The 27,796-nt window shown below is 53.7% G+C and overlaps 1 protein-coding gene across 3 annotated transcripts; it reads right to left on the bottom strand.

Annotated features, from left to right (window-relative positions):
* Positions 1–576: 576 nt before the first annotated feature.
* Positions 577–25,494, bottom strand: PLEKHM2 (pleckstrin homology and RUN domain containing M2). Of its 3 annotated transcripts, none has more exons than XM_040084576.2 (20): positions 25,405–25,494; positions 15,191–15,297; positions 14,930–15,039; positions 13,762–13,861; positions 13,187–13,274; positions 12,540–12,726; positions 10,309–10,368; positions 8,197–8,425; positions 6,374–7,162; positions 6,050–6,119; positions 5,879–5,969; positions 5,548–5,612; positions 5,129–5,217; positions 4,412–4,544; positions 4,141–4,331; positions 3,104–3,169; positions 2,576–2,735; positions 2,186–2,365; positions 1,986–2,102; positions 577–1,647 (listed from the first exon to the last, which is right to left on the bottom strand). In XM_040084576.2, exons 1-20 carry the CDS (start codon positions 25,462–25,464, stop codon positions 1,510–1,512), a joined length of 3,030 nt encoding a protein of 1,009 aa, XP_039940510.1. In that variant the 5' UTR covers positions 25,465–25,494; the 3' UTR covers positions 577–1,509. The 3 variants fall into 3 exon arrangements, with proteins under 3 accessions (XP_039940510.1, XP_039940511.1, XP_039940512.1); XM_040084577.2 differs by lacking the exon at positions 25,405–25,494 and adding an exon at positions 23,980–24,036; XM_040084578.2 differs by lacking the exon at positions 10,309–10,368.
* Between the last annotated feature and the right edge of the window lie 2,302 nt (positions 25,495–27,796).

Below are 27,796 nucleotides of genomic sequence, written 5' to 3' on the forward strand. Positions count from 1 at the left end.
GGGGTGGGGAATGTTGGTGTCCCGCCCCCCGCCGTGGATTCCTATTTTTAGGACTCGGTTCACCCCATGGCCGAGGCATTTCGGTGGTTACTGAGGGGGAGAACGTGTGAACCCCCCATATGCCGGACTCCTCCCCTGCCAGTGGCTGCCTCAACCCTAACATCCTCCCCCTCAACCCTAATATCCTCCAACACTTTCTTTTTGATGTCAGAAGTCAAGAAGGGTTTACGGGGACAGTGGGCGATGCTGGGGGCTGGCCCCATGGCTGTTTCTTTCTTGTCTAGACTGGACTAGATCCCCCGGATCCAGGCGACTGGGAATATCTCCTGGATGCACAGATAAACAAGGACAAAGCATGAAGACTCTGCGTCCCAATGAGTAATTCCTGGTTAAAACCATGAAGGTGGTTACCGCAGGGTTAACGCTGCTGGGGTTCAGGGAGGAGCTGGAGGTGCACGTCCTCCCCTCTCTTCATTCAGACACCCCCTTGTCCCTGCCCCAGAGTCATTCCACAGGCTCCAAAGTGACAGCAGGAGCAGCAGGCCCTGGTGGTAGCATCTGGCGTAAGGGCCAAGGCTGAGTTACCAAGGTCTATTTATTTGGGGAGGGGGGAAAGGAAGCAGATGTATGTACATATACATTCAGTCACGTATGTTTCCTCCCAGAAAAAGGCCCCGTGAACGTATATTACATGAGAAGGTTTCCAGGTTAGTATTATTATTAATATTATTTAAAAGCTGGGGTTGTGCCCCAAAGTGCTTGTTGTGGAGCGCACGTGGCGATGGGTCCTCACTGGCCTCGGATGCAGGGAGCTGAGGAGATGGGGACATGTTTGGTGGCAGCCACGTGATAGTGTCCCTCAGGACACCTGAAGAACGCGGGACTCCATCTTTTTCCCCAGTGAATAGGGCCAGCATTCAAACCACAAACAGGCTGCTGAGATCTCCTAAAACCATGTTTAAAGCCAAATATTTGGCCCCATTCCTTCTTCCTTAGCCTCAAATCTCCCGGACAGGCTGAGAGTGGTTCAGTGGCCTCTGGAGGCCCTGGGCAAGCTCTCCTGGAGAAGGAGGCAGAGCAGTGTCATCCTCGGTGATTGCATGAGCAACAAAACATGCATGGTAGTGATTGAGTGTTCCTGCCTCATCCCGATCCTGTTCGAAAATGAACAAGTCCTCAGTCCTGCTCCCCACCAGAACAGGGATGCTCATCCCAGCCCATCCCACTCCCACCCTCTCCCTCACTACTACTGGGATATTATTCTGTGAAAGGCAAATTATTTGCCCCGTGGCAGCTGGACAAGGAGGAAGGCGCAGGTGGTGAAGCGTTTGGCTGCTCCCCAAACCACGCCGGATGTCCCTGGCTCACTGGAGAGCGTGGGGTCCAAGCTGCAGGCATGGCCCTGGTGGGGACCAAGCGATGGCAGGAGGGTTTGGGGTGCCAGTTGGCCAGATACAGGCCCTGATCCCCAAAAATGGGCCCTCATGAGCTGTCCTCCCCTGGCCAGGGTTAACACCAGGGGTCCCGCTCGGCCCGGCCCCGGCAGAGGCTGTCGCTGCGCTGCCAGGCGCTGTCGATGAGGCTCTGGGCATCCTCACACTTCTTCTTCACAGCAGCATCCAGAATGGCCTTGTGCTGGAGATCGACCTGAAACACAGGTGTGGGTTGTCAGGAGGGGAACAGACAACAGTCATTTCTCCCTCTCACTGTAAAACCACCACAAATCCACTTGGGAAAGTCGCCTGTGTCATGGAGACAGTGACAGTGGGGATGACCCACATTCCTCTCACTCCCCTCGCGAGCACTGGATGCTCATGGCTTGTCTTGCCAGGCTCTAAATCCCACACCCTGCGATTATATGGACCCAGAGGAGCTCCCCGGGTCTCCTGCCCTTCGTGGGAAAGCTGGGTTCCCCCTACAGGGACAAATTCATCCCTCTGCTCTCCCTCACTCAATGAGGGTACAAGGCAGCTCCACATGCTCACCTGGTAGATGTTCCTCCACGCGGCGTTCAACGCTGACAGGAACCTCTCCAGTTCCATAGTGCAACTAAAATAAAGGACCCAGGGGGGCAGGAACTCCTTGCTGTCCTGAGCAAACTCCTAAACACCAGGGGAGAGGCCAAGTATCAGCACTGGGTGCTCGCCCGGTCCCGGGCCAGCAGGTCCCAAAGCCAGGCACTCACCAGGATACAGTACTCCTTGCCGGCCTCCGTGGAGACGGCGGTGATGTCCGTCAGCTCTGCAGTGCCCAGCGAGCGGAAGAAGCTGGTCTGACAGTCCTCGTGGCACGTGAAAGCTTTCTCATCCGTCAGCACCAGGCAGCAGGGAACGCACGGCGTCGGGGCAACACCCTGGGGGATCACCTGCGTGGGGAAAAGGGCGGTAAAACCTGGCACGATGGAGCCCATCTCCTTGGGATGTGTGTGTTCTCCTGGAGGGAAACACTCCTGGCTCAGGATAAAGCTGCCTGCTCCATCCTGCCAGACATTCCTGCTCCCTTCGGCAGCGCCAAAGGGGCTCTGGGCAAGGGAGGGGGCTGAAGCACCCACGCTCAGGGCCTGTCCCCAGCTCACCCCTTTGGAGACAGCCTGGCAGAAGTACTGCATCCAGTCTGCCATGTCCTCCTCGTTCTCGGCACTCAGCTCCAGGGAGGGCCGGTCCGTCAGGATCACCTGGAAGGAGTGGGGCCGGTCGGTGGTGTTGGAACGCCGGCATCCCCCGCACTGCTCGCCGCTGGGAGAGAGGGGGAGGATGGAGATGAGCGGGATGGATGGGCCAGCATGAGCCTGAGAACAGCCTCCAACTGCCCTCCCTGGGCAGCACCTCACCCCTGCTGGCAACAAACATTTCCCATCTGCAACATCCCCTGGGATTGCTCCAAAGGACCAGTTATCTCCAGGTTCTTCACGTTGCAGGAGAGCTGGAGTTGAGCACTGGAGCCAAAAACTAATGGGCACCTGTCCCCAGGCAGGAGCAGCTGGGATTCCTGTGGCATGGACCGGGTCATGATCCAGCCTGGAACTCCTCCCTGGCTATCCCAAGTAGCTCCTGCTCCCCAGATCCCCATCAAGTCTGGTTGCTGTGTCCTACCAGCCACTTACCCCATGTTGACAGAGAGGAGAGGGGTGACGTCTGTGCGATCTGGGTACTGGTACAAGATCCCGTTGCTGCCATTTGGGAAGATGAGAGAGGGGGTAACTGGAGTCAGCTCAGCTCTGGTATCCCCTGCCTTTGCCCTCACAGCCAGCCCTGCCCTGCCTCCCACCCATGAAGCCTTGTGGGATCACATTCCTGCTGCTGGGCACCCACAAATGGCTTTAGCCACCAAACAGGTGGCTTGGTCCCTTGTCTTGGATTGCAATGCAGGATCTAACTGGGGTGTGAATTCTATTATCTGCTGAAACCGAGTGGGGAGATGTTAATGGGCAGCTGTTAAAACCAAGTGGGGCAGTGTTCTTTATCTCTTCCACCAGGGGATATCTGCTGTTCACGGGCCATCGAGGCTCACTGCACGGCTGATACAATTCCATCGTCCCAATGGGAGAGGCTGTACCCAGGAGAGGAGCCCAGCATTCCTACCTGGATAAATCCTGGGATTCAGAACACCAGGGCAGCCTGTTTGCACTGGATTCCCAGAGGAACATTGGACCCATCTCACCACCACTGCACCCTTCTACAGGATCATCTCAAAGCCACATCTGTCACTGCAGGAGGACTTAATGCGACTCCTACCAACATCCTGACCAACAAGGTGTCAGGTCGTGTTCTGACTGTAAGAGTTTTTCTTTTTTGTTAGTTAGTTTAGTTTTGGGTTTGTTGCTTTTTTTTTTTTTTTTTTTTTTTTTTTTTGGTACTACTACATCTTTTCTATTCCCAGTAAAGAACTATTACTCCTATTCCCATATCTTTGCTTGAAAGCCCCTTAATTTCAAAATTATAATAATTCAGAGGGAGGGGGTTAGCATTCTCCATTCCAAGGGAAACTCCAGCTTTTCCCCGGCAGACACCTGTCTTTCCAAACTAAGACAGCCCTTCAGGTGGCACCTCCCAAGCAGCTCTCAGGCATCAAACTGCTCCCAGCACCTTCTCCCAAGAGCCCTGTGTGAGTTCAGCCCTGACCCACAGCCCCAGTGCCCACCTGAGCACCACGAAGCAGGGCTTCCACTGCTCCTTGCCCAGGTAGGATGTCCCTGCCTTGTAGTGCAGGACGCCATCCTTGGTGACAGCGTTTTCCGCAGAGGAGTAGCTGCTGCTGGCAGGTCCCAGTGCCTCATCCATGGGGTCTTCCCAGTGAACGAGGCCGTAGAAATGCACAACCACGTTGCAGGCCTGTAAGAACCAGGAGAAGTCAAGGGAGTCTCCTGTGAGCCTTCATCACCTGCAGTGATGGTGGTGATATCCAAACTCACCTCACACTTGGACTCCTGCGCCACAAACTTGGCAAGTGCCAGTTTCTCCATGGTGGCATCCGTGAGGATACTGGGATAAGGGGGCTCCCGGCATCCTTTGATCATGGCTGACTTCAAGGAGACGAGGAAGAACCTGAGAGGGCGGCAGAGATCTCTGACAAGGCTGGGGCAAACAGCCCCTCATCTCCCTCATACACCCTGGTGTCCAAGGGGCTCCCCTTAACTGTGGGCCTCCGGCCTTCCAGACCAAAGAGTCACAAAATGAACCTACAGACCAAAGGTGATGGGAGGTTGCAAAGTCTGAACTCCAGAAAGGAGATGGGTGACACTGGGAGGTGGTCATTCATCCCAGCACAGATCCCAGTATGACCTGATGGTGACCTCCCTGAACCCTTACCCTGAACACGTGGGGACATGCCTTGGAACTCAAGAGCTCATCCCTACTCATGCCAAGTGACACAAGGTCTGCATTGCCCAGAGCCCTAAAGCACAGACTGAGGGATGGGGTGACAGTTCATCCAGGGAAGAGACTAAGATACTTTGATTGTATCCATGCCTGAGGCATTTCCAGTTGTCAGCTGTGTTCATCCAGGGGCATCAAACCAACCCCCAAACCCCTCACGGGTGGCAGGACTGTCGTGAAGGGCTGTCTCTGGAGTCTCCCACTGTCCCCAAGCCCAAGAATTCCACAGTTCCATGCTCCAGTTCCCCACTCACTCGGTGAGAGCCACGTCAGCAGTGTCAAGCAGGAACTGCTTCCTCCGGTTGGTGCACACCAGCGTCACCGTCTGCTGATCCAGCCCAACCTGTGCCACACAGCAATGCTTAGGGAAGCCAGGCACAGGATGAGGGGCAACGGAGCAGGGCTGACCAGGCTTCTGGCCCCAGGGAGAGGGTCAGTGGTCACTCTGCTGCCCATGCAAAGACATGAGTGAGGTGGGCACTCACAGAGGTGGCACTGGAAGAGGCATCACCTCCAACTCTCCCAGTCTCAAAGGTTCACTGCCCAGAATGCTCCCGAAGGACACAAACACACCCCACTGTGATGCTCCTGGCACCTTCACCCCTGGACAGGCGAGAACTGACCCCCCACTCTCCTCTGGCTCCCCTGGGCTGCCCGCCCCGGCCAAGCTCACCGAGATGTAATCCAGCTCGTTGTAGGACACGGCCTCCTCCACCATGTACGGCTTCTCCGCTGCCCCTGGCACAGACACAGAGAGCCACGTGAGGGGGGGCACAGGACCCCCTCTGCAGCAGCAGCGATGCACCTGCAAACGGAGCCATGTCCCAGGCAGCATGGAGCCACAGGACACGTGTCCCAGGGCTTCTGGGGGATAAGTCAATCTGAGCTCCCTACTGTGACCACGGGACTCAGGGGAAGTGGCAGTGAAGGCCTAATCCATGGACAAGCCATGGATGGAACCTCCCTCGCTGCCGCTGAGCCCAGAGGCTGTCGGGATGAGATACCTTTCCGGATCAGGTACACGTAGCAATCCGTCAGCAGGACGTAGATGAGCTGCAGGTTCCCTTCCATGTGCCCTGTGCTCATTCGGATCATCTGCATGGAAAGAAAGGAGCGCTCAGCGCTGGGCTGATGCAGGCACAGAGCTGATCCTTCAGTTGATGGAGACTCCTTACCCTGAACAACTGCTCCTCGTTCTCCCGGAAGACGTGGATCATCAGCAGGAGGAGATGGTTGTTATCCACCCTGCGGAGAGAGACAGCAGAAGATGGACACGGATGTGAAACTGGGTGAGTCCAGGAAGGGCAATCCCCCTCCTTGTCCATGATTTGGGCACTTGTTAGCTCCTCAAGACCTTCTCTTCCTGACCCTTTGTGTTTCCTCTTCATCCTGGAAACGGATGGGCTTTGCCCCCAAAACTGAGGACAAAGGGAAAGGTGTCGACTTGAGCTCAAGATTGTTTCAAAGATGCTGTCCCCGCTGAGCAAACCCATCCTTACCTGAACTCAGAGGGATGGGTCAGCTCCGAGGGGCTGCCCTGCCCTTCTTCCACCCCAGAGTCCTCAGCGCTGCTCGGGGAAGGGCTGGGCTGCTCCTTCTTGGGCTCGCAGGGAGCCTGCGGATTGGTGGTTTCTGTCTGGCTAGTTTGAGGCTCATCACTCGCCCTTTCAGACTCCTCTACTGCCCCAACTGCTTCTCCCTCTCTGCTTTCTTCTTCTTCAGGAGCCTCAGGGCTACCAGAAACATGTGGCGGTTGGCCAGGCCCTGGAGGGTCATGGTGGCCACCACCTGGTGCAGCAGTGTTTGGACTCTCAACGGTAAATCGGTAGAAGTCCATGGGGGCTGAAATCCCCTCGCTAAAGTCGCCAGAGGACGATCCATCCGGGGTCTCCCCTGGCGTGCCAGTCCGAAAGGGCTGCCCGGGGGGCTCCAGGGCGGTGTGCCAGCCCCCGGGGTCCAGCTGCCCGTTGAGCCTGTCCATGACCTTGCTCAGGGGCTGCCCCACGCTCTCCATGGATGTGTCCTTCATCTCAGGGATGCGCAGGGCCAGCGGGCCAAGGGCAGCACGCTCCCCGCCCTCCTCCGGCCCGCCCGGGGCAGCGGGGCCCGGGGCAGCAGAGCCCCCCTCCCTCGGCGGCTCCTCCCGGTCCCTCGGTGGCTCCTCCCTGTCACTGAGCCCGTTGACACCGCTGTCTCCACTGGCCTCGGTCGCTGCAGGTGCTGGGCTGTTCACCACCTCCTCAGGCTTCACCTTTTTCTTCTTGCCTGTCTTCTTCTTCCTGGCTAACCTGTGAGAGAGAAGAATGTCACCCACTGCGCTTGTATAGTCTCTGCAATATGAACGGGGGTCCAACCTTTCCCAGCAACATTCCTTTGCAATTTTCCCTGTTGCCGAGAAATCCTTCTATCAAGAACATCACTCAATGTGCAGCCATGTAGAGCCCCCATCTCTGTGCCAGTTTTCATGAGACAAGGTATGGACACTTTTTCCTAGGTATCCCAGAAAGAAGTGTCACTGCTGACACAGCACCTTGGGCTTTCTTTCAGCTGTAAAGGAATCACAAACAGCTGTGGAGCTGAAGTGACATGAGAGAAATCCCTGGCTGAGATCAAGAAGCTGAGAAGGGAGGTTTCTAGAGGTGGGAATGCTGTGTCCCCACCTGCCAGAAGAGAAAGATGCAGGTTGGAGCACACCGGTATGTGCTGCAGAAGTGTTCTGGCACCCACAGCACCCAAACTGCTGCCAGGTCACCCCTGTTCAGGAAGCAAACCCAGTGCTCCCCTTCCCCACGTCTCCCATGTGGGATCACGTGTAAAACCCAGCTCCTCTGCTCCTTCCTGGGAAAACCTGGCACCAGAACAGAGCACAACCCTGCTGGGCATGTTTGGGGAGCTCCCATCGCTGGGTATGGGCGGACAGAGCCTTGAGCTCTTTGTCTGGATTGAGGGATCCCTTGGGGATCTCCCCTGCAGGAGTCAAACACCAGCCAGGAGCTCTGCAGAGGCATCTCCTGTGACAGGGTTGGCGACAGCTCACTGACAAACAGGAGGGACAGGATGGGAGAGAATATCTAAGCCCCAGAGCTGCTGCAAAGCTGCCATCAGCTGGAGGGAGCTCCAAACAAACCCTCATGGATCACTCTGAGCCCTCTGACACACACTGGCAGGGAAAGGGGGTGACGTGAGATCAGCCCATAGGACCTAGCCCAGCCCTACAGGGCTGAATAAAGGCTTCAGCACAGAGACCATCCTCGCTGGGATAGAAGAGGTGGCAAATCCTCAACATCTGCCACCCCTTCTGAGGCCAGCACTCTGTCCCTACCTGATGACCTCCAGCTCCATGCAGCTCTCGGACTGGTCTGTTCCTTCGGGGGTGGCCTCTGCCTTGTCCCGGGAAGCCGTGTGCACCGGCGTGGTGTCGGCAGAGGACTCGGCCTTGTCCTCGTTGAAGGGGTTGTGGCGTTGCGTGGGGCTCCTCGCCACGGCCCTGCTGCCGTTGGCCTCCGAGGCGGTGGAGCGCGGGCAGCTGAGCGTGTCCGTCAGGTCCCCATCTGCAGGGACAAGGCGGGAAGAGCGGATCAGCGCCAGCTCGGGCTCCTGCACGGAGCCGGATCAAGCCAAGCCACGTGCTGGGGGCTCAGGGCACTTTGTGGGCACCACGCCACTGGCAGTGCCAGCAGCCTCTGGCAGGAGGGACAGGGAGGCCAGCGTGAGACCTTGCACCCCTTCTGCAGTTCAGAGAACGCCTGAACACAACAGCTCGGTCACCCAGGAGCCAGCAGCCGGACAGAGGAGCAGAGGTGGTGTCCATGGGAAGTCTGAGGGGTCTTGGGGACATTGTTCCTGAGCAAGGTGACAGCGAGCAACAAGGCTGCTGCTTCTCCCTGCCACGGGGCCGTGGGAAGGTGCTTGCTCAGCTGGAAGGGCAGACATGGAGCCAGCCCATGGAGAAGCCACCCTGATGGAGCAGGCTGCTCTCCTCTGCTCACATGAGACACGCGGGGGCTGGAGTGTGCTGGAGAGGGGACACAGCATTCACAGGGTTCCGAGGAGAGCAGGTGGAACAGACAGGGCAAAGCACAAACAGCTGGGCCCACGTTAGTCTTCAGAGGTAAAAAGAGCAGTGGAGAAGGGCTGCAGGAGTTCATGCTTGGATTATTATTATTATCCATTATCCATCCAAAATCATGGTAAAAGGAAAGTTATCCACGCCCTTCTCTTCTCCAACACCATTCCTGGTCTAGTAGAAGGTGTCCCTGCCCAAGACAAGGGATTGGAATGAGATGTTCTTTAAAGTCCCTTCCAACCCAAACCATTCCATTATTCTATGACTCCTTTTCACAGCCAGCTAAAAAGACCCCTTGTGAAGAGAATCACAGCCCTGGCAAGACTGATTTAGGGTGTAGGATTTGAGGAAGAAAATTAAACCTTGTAAAACTCTAGTCCAGACAGTTTGTGCTGGGTGATTCCAAAATGCCATTTTGTTCCCACTGAAAAAGCTGCCCCAGAGCAGGGCGAGTGTGAGCTCTACCAGGGAAGTCAGTCAGGTTTTAAATCCTCAAATCCAGAGGGATCTGCCTTCCCCCAGCAGCCCTGGGCTTCAGCCTCCACCCAACACCCACAATGGAGCTGTTGGCTGCACCTTGGGTTTGGAAATGTGGTTTGTACCCTCCAGGGACAGGTTAAACCACCTCTGCGACAGCCCTGTGCGTGGGGTAAGAAGGAAGGTAAGAGGGAGAGTGTTAGAGCCCGAGAGCAATCCACATGGAATTCAGGTAGATTTGCCCAAATATTCCCCAAATATTCAGGTGGTACCATCAGGCTCCATCCAGCTTTGAGCTGTGAAGGATGGAGTGTAGGGGTGAAGCAGAGAGGATGCTGCTCCAGTGGAGGATATGCACAAGGGGCTGCATGTGGAGGAAGAACAAATACCTTTAAACTGGGCAAGTGCTCTTGGCCATAAAGGCCAGAGCTAGCTGCTAAGTGGGTTTAAAAAGCGGTAAAATCAATAAAAATAACAAATGTAGCGACCCAAACTGAGCATGGCCATGTGCTGGATATTGTGGCTTCAAATGAGAAGTTTTGACACAGGACAGGATGATCCAGGGAAAACAAAACCTCCCAAATTAATCTCTGCAAAATGCCAACAATTAAAGGCAGCAGAATTAGTTCAGCTAATTTTCAGTTTTCCAGGGCTTTAAGGAAACCAATGACAGTGGATCAGTTTTTCAATCAGCACCCCATATGCTTTACCCCAAAGAGGAAATCCATGGCATGAGGGCAGCTGGCACATCCCACGTTTTGGGCCTGCACGGAATTCCATCAGGACAGGGCAGTTGGTTGTTAAAGAAACAAACATGGGAACATGCAGCAAGCTCAGGGGCAGCAATGAAGAGAGAAAACCAAAATGCTGTAAGAGATGAGCGTGTCCCACCTTCCCAGTCTCTGCTGGGCATGGTCTGCATTGCTGGAAAGACATCTCCAAAATCATAATCTACAAAAATGAGGGATAAAACTCAAGATTAGAAATACAGGTAGTGGGGATAGAAGTGGGGAGAGGGGAGAGTGTGAAGGGGATTTGGGGAGGGAGATGGGAATGGGGAAAAACAAAACAATCATCCACTGGTATCTGAAACCCATAAGAAAATAGGGAATGTGGATGTGAATGGAAACCAGCTGCACTAATGGTTGCTCTTTCTGGAACAACCACTGTTATGGGAGCTACAAAGGGACCAGGGAAGGGTGAAGGCCCATGTATTCAAGCTGGGAAGCTACATCAGATAAACAGTGTCACCTAGGGCTTGGCCCTCTCTGGGAAGCAATTTAATATCTCTGTGCCTCAGTTTCCCCACTTCACACTTACCTCCTATAGATACTGTGATGTCTGACTCATGAATGTTTGCAAAGCCAGGGATCTGATTAAAGGGAAAACCTTATCCTCTGATCCTACAATCCCCAGTTCCACCTGCACTCTCAGGGTAGAGACACACTGCTGTTGAAATGATGAGCAGGGTAATAGTTACAGGGAAAACTTAAACTCCTCCACACCAGAGGAACAGCAGCAATTCCCACCCTCCTGGGTCCTGGTCCAGCATTCCTACATCAGCACCTCTGTGCATGGGAAGACTGAGACACAGAGCCTGGACACATGGAATAGGCTGAGATGATGCCAAACCCAAAATCCATCTCCAAAATCTCCTGGATCTCTACTCCAAAGCCCTCTTCTCTCGAGCATTAAGAAGCCATCCACCAGAAGGCTGGGGACATTCAGTGATAGGGACAGGTAGGAGATGTCTGGCACACGCTCTGCTGAGGGAGAAGTCGGAATACAAACCCAGGGATGCAGTACAACTGCTTATGCCAAACCTCTGGAGATAGAGAACCTTCTCTCTGTGATTTTTATTCCTAGCCTCCTCGTGCTGTCTCCAGCTTCCCTGGCACGCTAGAGATGTGGCATGAGCAAGTTCCTAAAATCAAACCAGTGCTGTGCTTCCAAATCCTTCATTAAAACAACTCTAATGTCCACCCCAAATTGTTCCTTCTCAGCATCTCTAACACCTGCAGGTTGTGCCTCATTCATAAAAGGCAACTGGTGACCCTTGTCTTGAGGAAACCATGTGTGTGTGGACTCAGTCCCGAATTCCCTGCATCCATCTAACAGTTCATTCCATTCCATTCCAATTCTATTCCAGAATCCCCTTTGCTCAAACTGACACAGAAACCAGGACAGGACCAATGCATTTTGGATTAGGAACAGCATCAGCAGAGCTGCTGCTTCATGTGAACATGGTGGGTGCAGGACAGCAGGTCCCTGCTGTGGCTGCAGCAGATTCATGGGGCATACACAAGGTACATGTCTGCCCCGTTTATCAGGAACAACATCCAGCCTCTCTGAAGGAATAAGTGGGTGAATAGGACAATTTATCAGCTGCTCAAGAGATATCAAGAGGAAAAACCAATACCCCAGAGACCACTGGCTGTCTTTCTCCCAAACTGCAGACACAGAGAAGACTCTGGAAACTACTCCCCACCAGGGCCAGCACTGGGTCTCTGGACTGCAAAACAAACAAAACCTCCTCTACAGCCGTGTCCCTGCTGACCTGGAAGCCACATGCAGATACAGGCATGACCTTCACTCTGTGGGGAGATTCCTCCAGTTCTTGCTAAAACCCCCAGGATGGGAATGAGGCCTGGGGTGCCTACAGGGAATGTCCTTCTCTCTCCCAGTCTGAGGCACAGAATCAGCACAGAATGGTTTGGGTTGGGAGGGACCTTAAAGTTGACCTAATTCCACCCCCTGCCATGGGCAGGGACACCTTCCACTATCCCAGGTTGCTCCAAGCCCTGTCCAACATGGCCTTGGACACTTCCAGAGATGGGGCAGTCACAGTTGCTCTGGGCAAACTGTGACAGGGCCTCACCACCCTCACAGGGAAGAATTTCTTCCAAATACTTGATCTAAATTTCCCATCTTTTAATTTAAAACTGTTAGTTTAAACCCATTCCCCCTTGTCCTGTCTCCCGAGGATGTAAGATAGGAGAGACTCCCAGCCTGGCTGCTGAGTCTCTTGCTTTGGTCTTTTCCAGTCTAAAATCTACTGCCTTATCTGACGGAAATGTGTGAAGAACACAGCCCTGTCCACACTGTCCCCAAAACCCACTGACCCTCGCTGGATGGAGCAATGGCACTGTCGTCCCATTCCAGGTTGGTGGAGGTGACAGAGTTGAAGGAGTTGAGGGAGAGGCTGTCGGAGCCGTGCACAGAGCTGGGCAGGCGCTCCTCGAAGTCCAGCAGGTACTGAGGCTTGTAGTAATCAGGCATGTAGGGGGCCAGATCCAGGTATGGAGCATCCTGCAGGGCAGGGAATGCGGTGAGGGTTGGGCTCCAGTCACTGTTACAGCTGCAGGAAATGCCACCCCACCAAAACAGGGGGACTGTCCCTTGAAGATCCCTTCTCGGTGCCCGTCTCAGAGGAAACCCAGCGGTTTTACCAAGGGTTATCCAGTGGATTTGTGTTTTCTGGAGGTACACCAGCGTTTTGTACCAGTACTTGCAGAGCTCAGCTCCTTTACCCCGCTCAATCTGCCCTGCAGCTGCCTTGTTTCTCCTCCAAACAGTGAAGAACTGAGCAACAGGAATAAATCCCATTGTTGGATCCCCAAAGACCTAAGAGTCTTTCCCAAAATCATCAGCGTCATGTTTTCAGCTGAAGGACCACCCTGGACCAAGTGGTGGGATCTGTCCCACCCTGGACTTCCCCTGCTCCACATTCCCACTCTCCCAGAGCTGGGAGAACAGATCAAACACTCACCAGGTCCAGGTCAAAGCGGATGAACTCCAGTCCAGACACCAGTGTTAAGAACAAGGTCAGATGATCGTGACTGCACACCAGGGCATTCCTGCCACAGGGAGGAACAAAAGGGCTTTATAGATGTGGGAAAGAGGAGGAGCAGCTACAAGGGCCCTTCTGTTCCTTTGGGAGCGTCTCCAAGCTGCCATAGATCAGCCCTGGAGGTGGCAGCCCACTCCTTGCCTCCGTGGGCAGCCACTACGTGCTGTCCCCAAACTGAGCTACAGCCACATTTCCAGGTGTCCAGCAAAGCTGGGTGCCTGGACAGGAGCTCAGCAGCTCCTTGGAAATCATGGAAAAATATAAAGCAGACTGCAGAGTAAAAGCAGGAACTAGGAGAAATGCTTGCAGAGCCTCATAGAGATAAGAGGGTAGTGCATTCACATCTAGGACCTCCAAATTAAGCACGTAAATCCCACAAGGAAAAAAATCAAGCCCTAATCAACTGCTTGTTCCCCCACTGGCAAATTCAGGCTGGCTTCTGACAAGGAGGGGTGTCAAACATTGCCCAAAGGAGAAGGAGCAGGGATACTCACTTGACATAGTACTTGTGCAGCAGGCTGAGGTTCTCCTGGAACAGCCTCAGGTAGCTCTCCAAGGAATTTTCGTTGAGGGCGAGGTATAGCCAGGCCCGGCCTGGAAACAGAGCAGCAGACAGATTTATCTGGGAATACCTGAGAAGTGACACAAGCCTAGAAATAGTCACAAATTAGTTAAAACCCCTCAGATCATTCATTCGTGTCATTTGAGGAGAGCAATTAGGAGGGAAATCGGGGTGGGGGGGTGCAAATGCCAGTGAGAGATTCATGATTTGGAGTAAAATTGGTGAGAGACAGTGTTTCTCCAGCAAGATGGGAACCCTGCCAGGAATGCCAGGAGAGGCAGAGGGAGAATTGCTGTGAATTAGCCCAGGTGAGATTTGACACAAATTTTGGTGCAGAGGTAGACAATAGAGTCTGTGCTCAGCTCTGCCCTCACCAGTACAGGCCCAGGACTTGGCAGGCGTTTGCATAAGCAGGCACAGAGGATCTAGGCACAGTCCTGCATCAAAAGCGGCCTCAATGGTCCCAAACGACTTCTATGGACAATTCAGAGCAGGGAAAATGCAGAATCATGCACATGAGTGCTACAGCAAGATGTGGGGTGAGAGGGGATGCTCCCATCTGCCAGGATCTCTTCCCAAGGGCACAGCCCTGCAGGACTCCCATCCTTCCCAAGTGCTACCCTCTGCCAGGAACCCTTCCTGAGGCCATGGTCCCACAGGACTCCCATCTGTCTGGAACCCTTCCTGAGGGCACAGCCCCTTGGGTTTCAGGGCAGCAGAAGCTGGACTACACCTCAGCACCTGACCCTGAGGCACAGTGCTGTTATTTCCAGAGACCTCATGCGGTCGTGGCAGGACTCCCACCTCCTTGGCACAGGCTGCCCAGGGAAGTGGTGGAAGCACCATTCCTGGAAATGTTCAAACTACGTGTGGATGTGTCAGCTGGGGATGTGGTTTAGTGGTGGACATAGCAGTGCTGGGCTAACAGAATGACTTGATGATCTTAGAGGTCCTTTCCGACTCTAAGGATTCTGCAATTCCTTTGCCTGTGACCTGGATTCCAATGGCTCCCTCAATCTACCAGCAGTCCCAACTCCTCAGCACAACCTGGGCCTCCCCAGGTGTCCCCAAACCCGGAGCTGGGGACACTGAACACTCACTGCGTCCCAGGTTGGTGGCCACGTGCTGCAGCACTTCGATCTGTTTGATGGCTTCCCGGCGCGTGAAGTGAACCACCAGCACCCAGTACCCGGAGGAAAGATCTTGCAGTCTGGAGGAAGAAAAATCCCAGAGTAAAATTAAGCAAAAGCTTCATTATCTCCACCCCAATCCGTGCCTAGATGTTTTCCCCATGCTGAGGCTTCACAGCAGGCTTTTTCCATGGGGAAAAGCAGCATGCCAGAGGGAGGCTCCAGGCTCACCCATAGAGCAGAGCATGGTCCAGGTGTTCACAGAGCCGCTGCAGGACCTTGTCGTGGTTTCTGATGGCCGGTGTCTCATCTTCACAGGCAGCAAAGTAGCTCTGCAGCTGCAAAAAGAAGAGATGGGATGGATGGAATGCCCTTCTCCAGCCCATGAGGAGCAGGTGGAAGTGCCAAAATGCTCATATCCAGCATTAAACAGTTTTTTGTGATCTCTCAGCTCGCTAAACCTTGTTGCAGGTTTTACTTACGGAGTGCAGCTGATGGTCTTGAGAGGACCCTAAGGGCAGTAACTACAGGGAGAACCCTGCCCAGCATCCCCAAGTCTCACAACCCAACAGTGCCATGGTGACTGTACAACCAAGTTCCCCAATGCTGAGCAGCCTCTTCCCTCCCAGCCGCCACAAAGTTGTTCAGAGCAGAAATAAACCCCAGCTCTGCTCTGTTTCTAGCTCCCACATGGATGAGGCCTCTCCTCAGTTTTGCTAGAAATCCCCTTGCCTCCTCCTGCCCCCAGAGCTTACGGATCTATTTAGGTCCTGTCTCACACATCCTCGGCATCCAGGCAGGGAGATTACTCTCCTGGGATGTAATCTCAGCCAGATAGGCCATGGCTGTTTGCTGGCAACAAGAACAGCTCAGCTGAGCCACAACAATGTTGTAGACAATGTTATTTTAGTCACCTGACACGTCTTTGCCAAACCTCACTAGATGATAGATGTGTAAAACCCAAAAACTTGACATTACTGTGCTTGCCAAGTCTGACCTATCCCCCAAAACAGATTTCTCCTCCAGAATTATTACTAGAGAAGCTCCTTTTGGAAAAATCATCCAGTCTTGATGTGAAGTTACACAGGGGTCAGAGAATACCTCAGGGCCCCTGAGAACTATCCCAACAACACTCTTAAGAGTATGAACATATCGAGCTCCAACACCCTCCTGGCCTGAAGACCTTGAATCCCTCTGGAGCTCTTAGGTAAGGTGGGAGAGCCAGGCATGTTCCTGCATGGAGCTGGTCCCAACCCTTACATGAGAAAAAACTGCTGAGCCTGGAGAATGGCAGCCGGAGCTCCACTGTCCAATGGCACAGCCCTGCTCTGTCCCTGTGCCAGCAGGTGAATCCCCTGGGGAAGCAGATACACAACGAGGTGGTGTTTGCAGAGACACCTGTGGGTGTTCCAGAGATCCACAGGTGCTTCCACAACACCCATGTAAGACCTGGAGCATTTCAGCTCAACAGCTCCTAGCCATTTCTGGGAAGAAGCTCTTCCAGAAGATTCCCACTATTCATAAGCAGCCCAGACTGAAGCAGAGAAGAAAACAACCTAAAATCCCACTATTTACGAAAACTTTCAGGAGGTGCTTGCAGCCAGTGTTTGAAGCTGCAGCAAGAACACCAGAGGAAGAAACAAACCCATAATTTAGAGCCATATCCCTTGGGTGATGGATAGATGGAGTCATGGAGATGATCTCCAAGAGCTGAAGCTCACTAAAATGTCCCATTTTTGGGAAAATTGAGGCAGAACTAAAGATCTCACAGGACATGACCCAGCATTTGAAGGCAGAAATTCCCAACTTGTCCCAACCAGGCTGTGGGCTCTGCAGGGAGCTGGGGCACCCTTGGAGGAGGTTCTGGGTGTTTCCACAGCCTCTGTGCTGGACAGGGGAAATGCAGCTGTGAGGGAGAGCTGGGGGAAACAAGAATAAATCAGGCATTTTATTAACTCACCAATGAAGAAAAGGAGACACAGCTTGGGGAGGTCAGTTTGGAGGGAACTTGGAGCCTGTCTGTGCCTTAGACTGGAGGAATTCCTCGTGACAGAGACACTGCAAGCCTGGGCAGCTAAAGGGGTGAGGAAATAGAAGTATTTCCTCTTTTTTCTTTCCTCCTTCCCCCCAAAATAACTCAGAACTTTGTCATGCTCCTTCCTCTAGGCAGTGCACAGCTCCCACCCCTCTCCATGGATCGACCCACCTTCCGTCATCTAAGGGTGCAAACTATCAGCAAATGGTGGCTGTCTCCATCTAAAAACTGAATTTCTCTTCCTTGGAAAAGCTCAATCTTCCCCAGGAAGGGGTTTAGGTTTTGAAGGACTCGTGCTATGTTACACCAAGGTTTGTATCCCTTTTAGCTGCTCTGCAAGGAGCACTGAGCCTCCTGCTCTGCACAGACCAGCTCCACCTGTATGGCCCTTCCTGGGGAGGCTGGTGGAAAACCTGGCCCCACAGCCATACCCAGAGCAAACCCGCCCCAGAAGGCTCAACCTCCTCCCTGTGGCACATCAGGGGCCAGAGGATGAGCTGGTCTGACTGTGCTTTGCTCAGTCATGGGGTCCCACCAGCCCAGTGGGTGGGAAATGTGCGCTCAGCAGTTTGGGATCGGGATTCTGGCGCTCCGCCTTTTGGGAGCTGTGGGTCACAGGGAAGCCACAAGGGCTCACTCCCACTGAGATATGCCAGCACACCCCCATCCAGCGCTGCACCCAGGGATGGTACCAGCATCCCTCCAAAATAAACATGGCCAAAGGATTCCAGCGCCCAGCCAAGGGCAGGCATGGCTCACTAGAGGACAATTCCCAAAAGAGATCAGCCAGGTGAATCCCTGCTCAGACACCCTGTCCAGGGAGGAAACAAGACACAGCAAGCCTCGGGATCTCCTGGGTGGAGTCATCCCTCCAGCCAGGGTGGGGAAAGAATTGCAAAAGCTGATGGGGAGGTGTTTCTGGCTTGGGAAGAAGGGTGAAGTCACACGGAGAAAAGTTAGGATGAAACAGTTTTCCCAATTGGGGAACAAAGTCCAGCTGCACCATTTTTCAAAGATCCAATGCCTAGCTGAAAATCTGTAGGAATTACGTCCACGAGTATCATGAGGGATGATCCCAGCACCCGTGCCTAAGTGTGGTGATGACAGGAGGGATGTGGCACTGCCCCAAAAAATGGCACTTTATGAAGTGTTTATATGGAGTCTCCTCTAAGTCGTTATAAAACACACAAGGATAATTGAATCAGCCTCCCCCTCCGCAGTCAGACCTGTCTGGGAGGTGCTGACCAAACTTCATGAGGCATCCACAAAGCAGCTGCCTGACACAGCTCGGCATTGAGCCAGGCTGGAGCTGGGGAGATCAGGAAGGAGGCAAATAATTGGGTTAAAAACATCATCCCTGGGTTTCCGGGGAGACGCTCTTCCCCTCGTCCCCTCTGCACCCCAAATCCAGAAGGAAGGGCTGAGGGCTGGCTCAGATGGAGGACGTGTGAGGGGCACAGCAATGCCTGGAGCCCTGACCCAGGGCTATTTATAGACATTCCTGTGGCCAAAATAAGCACTGCTGGCATGCAGGAGGCATCCCAGCCGTCCATCCACCGGGACCACTCCGCAGCCCCCAGCAGGTCTGAGCACCGGCGCTCGTGGGACACAACCTGCTCAGGGAGAGGCCCAACAGCCCAACCACGGGCTGAACACACCTGGGAGAGCCTGGAGCTGGTGTTTGTGCAACGGGAAGAGAGACCTGGCTGGCACTGGGAAACACTCGCATCTCATCCCCACCGAGGAGGAGGATTTAATTGCTGTTTATCAATCACAAGTCCATTTTTCTAGCAGTGACACGCCCCACCCCACGCTGGCAGGCACTCTGAGAGAGGCTCTTCCTTGCACAATTTTATAACCTATTAATTGCAGTGGTTCTCAATGAATGTGAAGCTTTCCAGGCTGATCTGCAGAGCTCCTGTGTTGCAAGGGAAGCCAACAAATAATCAGGGATGTGTTCTGGAAAGCCCATTCCCAAATCTAATAATTTTTGTGGTGACTTTGAAATCCCTTCAGTAATTCTAAAAACTCATTGTAATACTAAAATAGTCTCCTGACCTGTTCAGGGCTGGCCACAACCCAACTGAGTTCACATCTCCCCTCCGTAAATCTGCCCTGCAGATGTTTCACCAGCAGCTTTCCAACATCAATTCCATTTCACTTGTTCTGCTTGGTATTTCCTTGGCAGGACAAATACAGCAGAACAACAAACACCCTTTGCACTCCTCAGCTCCTTAACTGGGACGGGAGAGGGGAGACGTGCTTCCAAACCCTCATTCCCCCCCACAGCACACTGAGATGTGGGTTTTTCCCCAGCTGGGAGAGCTGAGCACCCTCAGGAGCAAACGTGGAGCTCCAGGGAGCACAAGAAAGGGCAACTGACCTTGTCCCAAATGATGACAGCTCAGTGCCAAGGGAAGGCACAGTGGGAAGGGCCAGGACAGACACCCCAGAACTGTTACTTTCACACCTGCTCACAAGATACAGACGTTCAGTGGCAAATGAATAAAGAGGAGGCTGAACTCCTGTGCCTGGGAAACTCCTAATTTTCCATAGCATCCATAAAAGCAGGCTGAATGTTATGGCAGAGGCACTAGTCTCTCTCTCGTACACTTGTACAATACAAAAGTCTAAAACTCCAGCTCTAGCAGGACATTTTGGAGGTCACACACATGATCTGACAACACTCCTTACAAACCAGCACTGGCCTCAGTGCCCAGCTTCCCACTTTGTGCATCTTGCCTGGATCTTGGGGCTTTTTCCAGAAAAAACACACCAGGCACATTCAGAGCATCAGCACCTGGAAGGCACAAGTGCTACTGAAGCAGCTTGGAGATGTGGAGACAGGAGCCTAACACAGGTGAAGCTGAAACCCACAGCAAAGTTGCTCCTTGCTGTAACACTGAGCTTTGAAGCATTCCCAACCCAATGCCAGCAAGATTGTCACCTCCTGGGACACATACACCTCTTAGCTCACACTCCCCAAGGCTTTTCTGGGGCTTTTCTTCACTATTTTTAAGCAGCAAAGCTTGTAGCAGCCTGGACCCATGTGTGGCTCAGACAAGGATAGGATTTTTTCCAGTGGGAATTTTTAGGGAGCATCCTGTTTCTCTGTCATAGCAAGTAGAGCAGGGGCCAGGCACAGAATTGGCTGCAGTGGAACAGGGTCCCTGAGCTAACCAAAGGCAGGTGGAAAGGTCACATGCTCAGCATAACAGAAAAAAACCAGATTTTATGGGGAAAAAAACCCAAGTCCAGTGGCAAACACACCAGAAACAAGCAAAGTGCCGCTCTCCCAGGGAGCTGCTGCTCCCTCACACGCTGGGTATCGCAGCTCTGAGTTCCCTCCCCACTGCCCACAGCCCGTGCTTAATCCAGTTACACCTCTTGGACCAGTTCACTAGAAGTGGGGAAAGCTGAAATCACTCAACAGCCACCAAAACTGTGCAGTCAGAGGCAGAGAGGCTTGGAAGGTTTCCTTTAGCTCCTTGGGAAAACCACAGCCAAATTCACACTCCTAAACCAGTTGTTCTCCCAGCAAAATGCTTTGTGTTAGAGGAAGGAGAACAAATGCAATTTTTTAATTCCCAAAATGTTATCACAGCCTTATCCACCCTCAGCTCCAGAGCTGATTTTGGGTGTTATGGCGGACAAACATCAGTTTAGGTACCTGCAGAACCCAACCCCCTTGAAATTACGGATGACGGACCCTGGATCATCAGCAGACCTGTGGTGGTGTGAGTGTGACTACCAGAGTGTCTCCTCAATGGCCAGGCAGGGAAGTTTCCTGATCACTGGGATGAAGCAAGAGGAATTTCTAAAGAGATAAACCTTGAAATACTCAAGCAGCACACAGCTGTGATGAGAGCAGAACCACAGCACCACAGATACAAAGCCCTTGGATGCCCACCAAAACACATCTGTGGACTTGTTAAAAGCGCCTGAGTGACCCCTGTGTCTTGCCTTCATGGACAACTCAGGAGTTCCATGAGATTGCTACTACCTTCACCCACAGGCAGCTGGCAAACCTGGTACACGTGGCAAAGGAACATGCAGGGTCAGCCTCTTAATGTGGCCCCTGCAGCAGCAACAGATGTGGCCTGGAGAGATGTGAGTGAACGAGAGGAAAGAGTCTGGCAGAGATAAAACCCCTGTGGTCTTTGAGCCAGAGAGCTGCCCCTCAAAAGAGAGCAGAAGGCAAGAGACTGTTTGGCTGTTTTCACATCTCCAGAGATGCTGCCTCCATGTCACAGCAGCTGGGCTAAATAAATCCAGCCAGGCAGAGATGAGCACGTTCCCTACGTGATTTGAGTAGGGATGCTCCACTCCAGCACTCCCTGCTCCTCTTCTCCAGGACATGGGGGCACTAAGACATGCCCAAACCAACTCTCCCTCGCTGTGCAGGAGAAGCAGAGGTGTCACAAGGGAGAGGTCAGCAGCACAGGAGACTGCAAAGGCATTTCAAAGGTACAGGGCTAAAAATCCAACCCAGAGACAGGCAGCAAAGGCTCAGCATTGACTTGCTGTGAGGGCAGTGGAAACCTGCCCAAAGTCATGCAGAAACAGAGCAGAGCCAGAGCTTTTGGCAAGGACTCTTGCAACGTCAGCAAAAACCACTGCTCCACCTGATTGACATGCACCAAGGATCAGCTGCTCCAGGGTTCATGGTGATGTGTATCCTTCAAAGCCAGCAGAATGGCCTGAAAACCAGAGAGGAGTCCCCAGATCTGGGATTCTAAGCTCTTTTCTGATTTTACATGCAGCTCCTGTAATTGTCAACAATAACGCTGCTTAAGGACTTTGCATTTTCATCACCTAATCCCAGGTAGGAGAGCACTAAACCCCTCCTGAACCCAGGGAATATTCAGGGAAACACAAGAGAACACAAACCACCAGCTTCATGGACCAGGGAACCTGTGACAGCTCCTGGCTACCAGGAGATGCTTGGCCAAGGATGGGTTTGAAGTTGTTGGCATTTCTGGTATGTTTAGAGTCCACCTGGGCAGCACCAGGAAGCTGCTCTCATCCCACTGCCACCACACACAGCAGCATCTCCTAGAAGCACGTGAGTGAACAAGGGCCTGCACACTGAGCCATAACATGCCCATCTCCAGCCTTCTGCCCCAATAAAGCCCAATATCTTCACAAAAATACAATGGTGAGGCATCAATTTGTACAGTAATTTGAGCTGGAGCACAGCCCTCCTAGGAGAAGGGGAACTGAGTGGGAAAAGGGAAAATAAATGGTCACAAGACGGAACTAACACTGTCTATGTGTGCAGAAAGCATCACCCTGTGAATTAATTTACAGCTCACAGGGAGGACAGAGGACAAGCTGTAGATGGGAAATCAAAAACATGTTCCCAATTCCCCTGGAACTGAAGCAGGGACCCAGTTCCCCAGTGCTGAGCTTTCCCAGCCTCTCCTGAAGCCACCAAGAGCAGAAGCCTCTTGACATAGAAGGCTATTCTGTCTAAGGTGTTCTGCCTCACTTTTTTCAGTGACTTCACACCTCCAACCTCACACCTCTGAAATCCACAGCAGAGCTACCATTGATCTCCCCCTGGCACCTGGGAACCACACAGAGAACCCTACAGGTTGGAATTACCCTCCCTAAGCACGTTTGCCACTTTTCCATCTGTGCTCCATCCCTCATGTCTTTCCAGGAAAATAAGAGAAACAGTCCTGTTCACTGAGGCTTGAGGGATTTGCTTGGCATCAAAGATTTTTTTTTTTTTTTTTTTTTTTTTTTTTTTTTTTTTTTTTTTTTTTTTTTGCTATGGATTTGTACAGAATTCACCCACTGCTTGTGCTGTGATCCCCCATCCCTAAAATCCAGCAGCACCTGGCAAAAACTGAAATCACAGCCAGGTACAGTCACAGCCCTGAGTGTCAAACCCTTCCCAGGGCTGTGCTGCTGCCCCTCTCCTTCCCCATCCGAGGCTGCCGAGTACAGGGCGCTCTTCCCTGGGCAACTCCGTAAAAATAAGGCATTGTTTCCACCTCTTTAGGTCTGCAGCTGAGAAAAGAAACCCCCACCATCAACCACAGACACATCCAAATCCTCCATTCCACACCTGCACTGGCACTGAAAGTAAGGAGTGAGCAACCCACACAGTGAGGAAGCTTTGGAAATCAGAGGCAGGATGCTTGGAAAACTCCTCCAAACCCCATGACACAATTCCAGTGCCAAGAAGTTACTCAAGACGAGGACGACGGAAAGTAGGATTTCCCAACACAAAGCTACTTGCTCCCTTTACCTAGTATTTTACTCTTGCCACTCACAGGGAAAAAGAGGATCAGGGATTTCAGGCTGAAGTGGGAGTGTTAAGCACTGGGAAAAATTAGCAGTCCATAGTGATTTCCCTGAGGAAGGAGAACTGCATCCTGGGGGTAAAAAAGCAGAGTGGAATTTCACCATGGCCTGAGTTTGGTTTCACTGGGATGGTAGAAATTAATCCATCAGCCTGAAGTAGGCTCCTACGCTTCCCTGAGTTTTGCTCTGAAGAGGAATGAACAGGCAGGAATAGAAAATCCCAAAATTTTCACTGCTGGAGCAAGACAGGAGTCGGCAGTGATTGGGCAGGCCAAGGTGTGTTGGCAGAGCTGGAGCTGAAGCATCCTCTTCAAATATAATAGTAATTAAAATAAACATCATGTTGATTTTTTAGCATTTCCAAATGCGATTTTCCAAGGATTTTCTGAATGCAAACAAATTATGTCCAACAAATCCTCTGTGGGAAGTTGTATTCCTTATATATACAGGGAAACTGAGGCAGGAGCATTGCAGAGCATTGTGACAGAGCCCAGAGCAAGCTGAACATCCATGAATTTCCAGAGAGATATAAGATTATCCTTAATTTTTAGAGGACAAAAAGGCAAGAGACCAGAGGTCAGGGTCATCCATGGAAGAAAAATGCTGGGAGAGGTTTGCTCATCCATCCTACACCCAAGGCAATGTCCAGCCATCCCCTTCTTAATAGCACCTGGAATTCACTCGTGCTGGTCTTCATAAAACAAGTTTTCATGGATGAATCTGAGTCAGGACACACTGCAGAGCACAGGAAAACTCCTATTCCATAAGGCAGAGGAAATACATCAACTGGAGAAACAACAGCAAGTCCAGAAAGCCTTCCTCCAAAACTTGGGACAAACAGAAATTAAACTCCCCTTGCCTCCTCAAATGGAGCAGGGGTTCTTTTTCAAGGTTGGTTGGAGTTCATGTGTGCACCAAACCAAAACTTCAGCATATCCTTACAGCTCACTCCTTTGGCCTTCCCAAAGATTCCAGCATCCTGGTCCTCTCTGTGCCTGTCCTGGTCTCCTCTGTGCCGGCTCACGGATGTTTCCACCACCAGAGTGGGCTCTAAGGAACCCATCTCCCATAAGGAGAAAGGAGGGGTAAGGAGAAGGTGAGAGGACACAGGTTCAGAGCCCTGTTTTGAGGGCACAGAGCAGGGCACAGGAATGAACCACAAACCCGTGGCCATGGGGAGAATGTCCTAGGTTCTGTCCCTCTGTCCTGTGCCCCCTGCAGAACATGCCCGACTGAAGGGAGAACCTCTAGAAAGATGGTTTTAGGCTAGACTTCAAATCCCTCCTAAATAGAGCCCCAGAAAAAAGGGTTCCCCCAATCCTGTCCTTTGAAAAGGGGAACCCTGGGCAGGAAAATCCCAGCCAGCTAAGACAGAGGGTCCTTGGGGTGGCCCCGACAGTCTCCCTTTAGCAGGGTGACTCCACACCCCAGATATACCATCCCCACCACCAGAAGGGCTGTGTGCAACCCCCTCAGCACAGGGGGTCTCCAAGGACACCCCCAAAAGCGTCCACCTCTGGCAAAGGGGATGCTGAGTGGCCTTGACCCCACACTCCCGTCCCAGAGTTCATCAGTGTCCCTGGGATGTTTCTTGAGTGTGGGGGTCTGTAGGATTGTCCCCCAGCCCCACGCCTCAGGCAGGAGGCCCACAGGGACCCGTCCCTCAATCCTACATCCACGACAGTGGTGTGTGTCTGGGGGGTCCCCAGGGCAGTCCTGGAGCTGTCCCCAGGCCCAAGCCCCACCCTCAAGCACAGGACCGTAAGAGGTCCCAGAGCTGTCCTCAGCATCAGCTGAGGGGGGTCCCCGCGGATGTCTCCAGGCACAAAGCGCTTGCAGAGCGGGGTCCCCAGGGCCATCCCCAGCCCCACAGACCCGGCAGAGGCAGTGTCCTCCCAGCTGTCCCTGTCCCTGCACAAGGGGATCACCAGGGCTGTCCACAACACCGCCACCACAGCACAGCACCGGCCTACACCCCAGAGTCCAGGGCTGTCCTAGGGCTGTCCCCGGCCCCCTCAGCCCCAGCCCGGGAGGTGTCCCCAGGCCTAGTCCTCTCAGCACCGAGAGTCGGTGTCCGCCGTGCTCCCGCTCCCACCTTCTTGACGGAGAGGGAGATGTTCTCCAGGATGCGGTCCTTCACCTCCGCCGGCTCCATGGCGCCTCCGCCCGCCGCCGCCGCCGCCGCCCGCCGCGCCCGCCCGGCGCAGGCCGAGCGCCGTCCCGCCCGCCGGGCCCGCTCCGTCCTGCCGGCTCCGTCCTGCCGGCTGCCCCGGCCGGCCCCGGGCTGGCGGCTCCGCGGCGCTCAGCGCGCCATGGCCGGGCGCGGGGGCGAGCGGGCCCCGCGGGAGCACAGCGGAGCCGAGCCGCGGTGGGGCCGCACTCCGCCGGGAACTGAGGTCACGAGAAAGGAGGGAGGGACGGAGGGAGGGAGCGAGCGGCGCTGCCCGCCCCGGGCCGGCAACGGGACCGCCCCGCCCGGGATGTGGGACCGGCCCAGCCCGGCCGAGCGGCGCCGAGCCGAGCCGAACGGGGCCGAGCCGAGCCGAACGGGGCCGAGCCGAGCCGAACGGGGCCGAGCCGAGCCGAACAGGGCCGAACGGAGCCGAACGGAGCCGAACCCGGCCCGGCCGAGCCCAGCCCGGCTGACCAGAGCCGAGTGGAGCCGAACCCAGCGCGCCCCAAATGGCGCCCGCCGCCGTGACGGGGGGACCCTCGTGACCCCGCGAGGAGACCGTGAGGGGACATGGCGGTGGATCATGAGCCCCTCATGAGCCCCTGAGGGAATGTGAGTGGACAGCGAGGGGATGTGCCACTGCGGACAGTGAGGGAAGGTGGCACTGGGTCCCTCACAGCCCAGGGCTCATTGAGGGACATGAGGGGAGATGATGTTGAGGACAGTGAGGGCATGTAGAGAGGTGGCACTGGCTCACTCACAGCCCTGGGATTAGTGAGGGGATGTGGGGGGAGATGGCACTGGGGACACTGAAGGGCATGAGGGGAGATGGCCTTGGGTCTGTCACAGCCCTGAGCTCAGTGAGGGGAGATGGCATTTGGGACCCCCATGACCCAGTGAGGGGACACAAAGAAGGTGGCATTGGTTCTCTCTCAGCAAGGGGGGATGAGGGGAGATGTCATTTGGGACTCCCATGACCCAGTGAGGGGACACAAAGAAGGTGGCATTGGTTCTCTCTCAGCAAGGGGGGGATGAGGGGAGATGTCATTTGGGACTCCCATGACCCAGTGAGGGGACACAAAGAAGGTGGCATTGGTTCTCTCTCAGCAAGGGGGGATAAGGGGAGATGGTGCTGGTTCTCTCGCAGCGCAGGGGAACAGTGCTGTTGGGTGGACACACAGTGGGTTTGGGGACATGAGGTGCCCACCAGCCACCGAGCCCTCTGAGCCAGGGCCCAGCCTGCAGCTTTGCTGCACTTTGGGTTGCTGGCCTCAAAGGAAAGAATCAGTGGTGAGGGAGAAGTAGGGGATCCATATGGCACCCCATCATCTTGGGCTTCGGCAGTGCTTCCTTCAGTTCTGCTCCAGCAACCTGAAATGGGAGATCCAGCTCTTTGCTGGGGTTCCTGTGCTGGGTGGCACCATGGATCCAAAAATGGGATTGATCCAGCCCAAGCCTCCATTGGTGGGAAAAGTTCCTAAAAACCTCAAATACAAGCCCCACTTGCCATCACAGGACAGAGACAGGAGTTGGTGAAAAGACATGATAAATTATAAATAAAACCTGAGACAGAGGTGAAGGGTTGTGACTCGGGGCTGGCTTAGTGCCTGCATCATCTGACCCTGGTAACTGAAAATGGAACTGAAAGTAAAAGCAATTAAAAAACATGAAAGCCAGCAGATTCCAGGAGCACATTCCATGCCATTTCCACCTCTTCCTCCATAAATAACCTGCTGGCAGGGAAGGAAGGGGCTGAGCAAGTGCTTGGATGGGAAAACCACACTAGGCCAAGCCTGCTCTTTCCCTGCAGGAATGGTCCAGCCAGTTTAACAGCTTTGGAAACCATGGGAAGGGAAGGGAAGGGAAGAGAAGGGAAGGGAAGGGAAGGGAAGGGAAGGGAAGGGAAGGGAAGGGAAGGGAAGGGAAGGGAAGGGAAGGGAAGGGAAGGGAAGGGAAGGGAAGGGAAGGGAAGGGAAGGGAAGGGAAGGGAAGGGAAGGGAAGGGAAGGGAAGGGAAGGGAAGGGAAGGGAAGGGAAGGGAGCTTGGGTCAGAACTGAGCCAAACCAAAAAATTTTCCCAGCTCCCACCAGCCTCTGGAGAAGCAGAGACATTGCATTAAGGGGGATCCCAAGGATCAGAGCTTATCTTGGCATGTGTGGAGGAAGGTGACTCTCTCCTGCTGAACTGGGGGGGAATGGAGTAAATCCTGAGCCTGAAACACCCAAGCCTGATCCCCAACAAGTCAATCAAGTCAGCTGCTTGTAAAGCAACCCAACAGATCCCACAGACCAGTTTATTCTTTCCTGGTGATTTT

Source organism: Hirundo rustica, chromosome 22 (genome assembly GCF_015227805.2).
Source record: "Hirundo rustica isolate bHirRus1 chromosome 22, bHirRus1.pri.v3, whole genome shotgun sequence".
Lineage (NCBI taxonomy): Eukaryota > Metazoa > Chordata > Aves > Passeriformes > Hirundinidae > Hirundo > Hirundo rustica.

Bases quoted from the DNA above. Each gene is read 5' to 3' on its own strand.
- PLEKHM2 (XM_040084576.2), bottom strand. From the start codon at position 25,464: ATGGAGCCGGCGGAGGTGAAGGACCGCATCCTGGAGAACATCTCCCTC. The intron at 10,369-12,539 runs GTCAGTGGGTTT...TCATTTTTGTAG, and splicing joins CATTGCTCCATCCAGCGAGG to ATTATGATTTTGGAGATGTC. The intron at 2,366-2,575 runs GTGAGCTGGGGA...TTCCCCACGCAG, and splicing joins GCCAGGCTGTCTCCAAAGGG to GTGATCCCCCAGGGTGTTGC.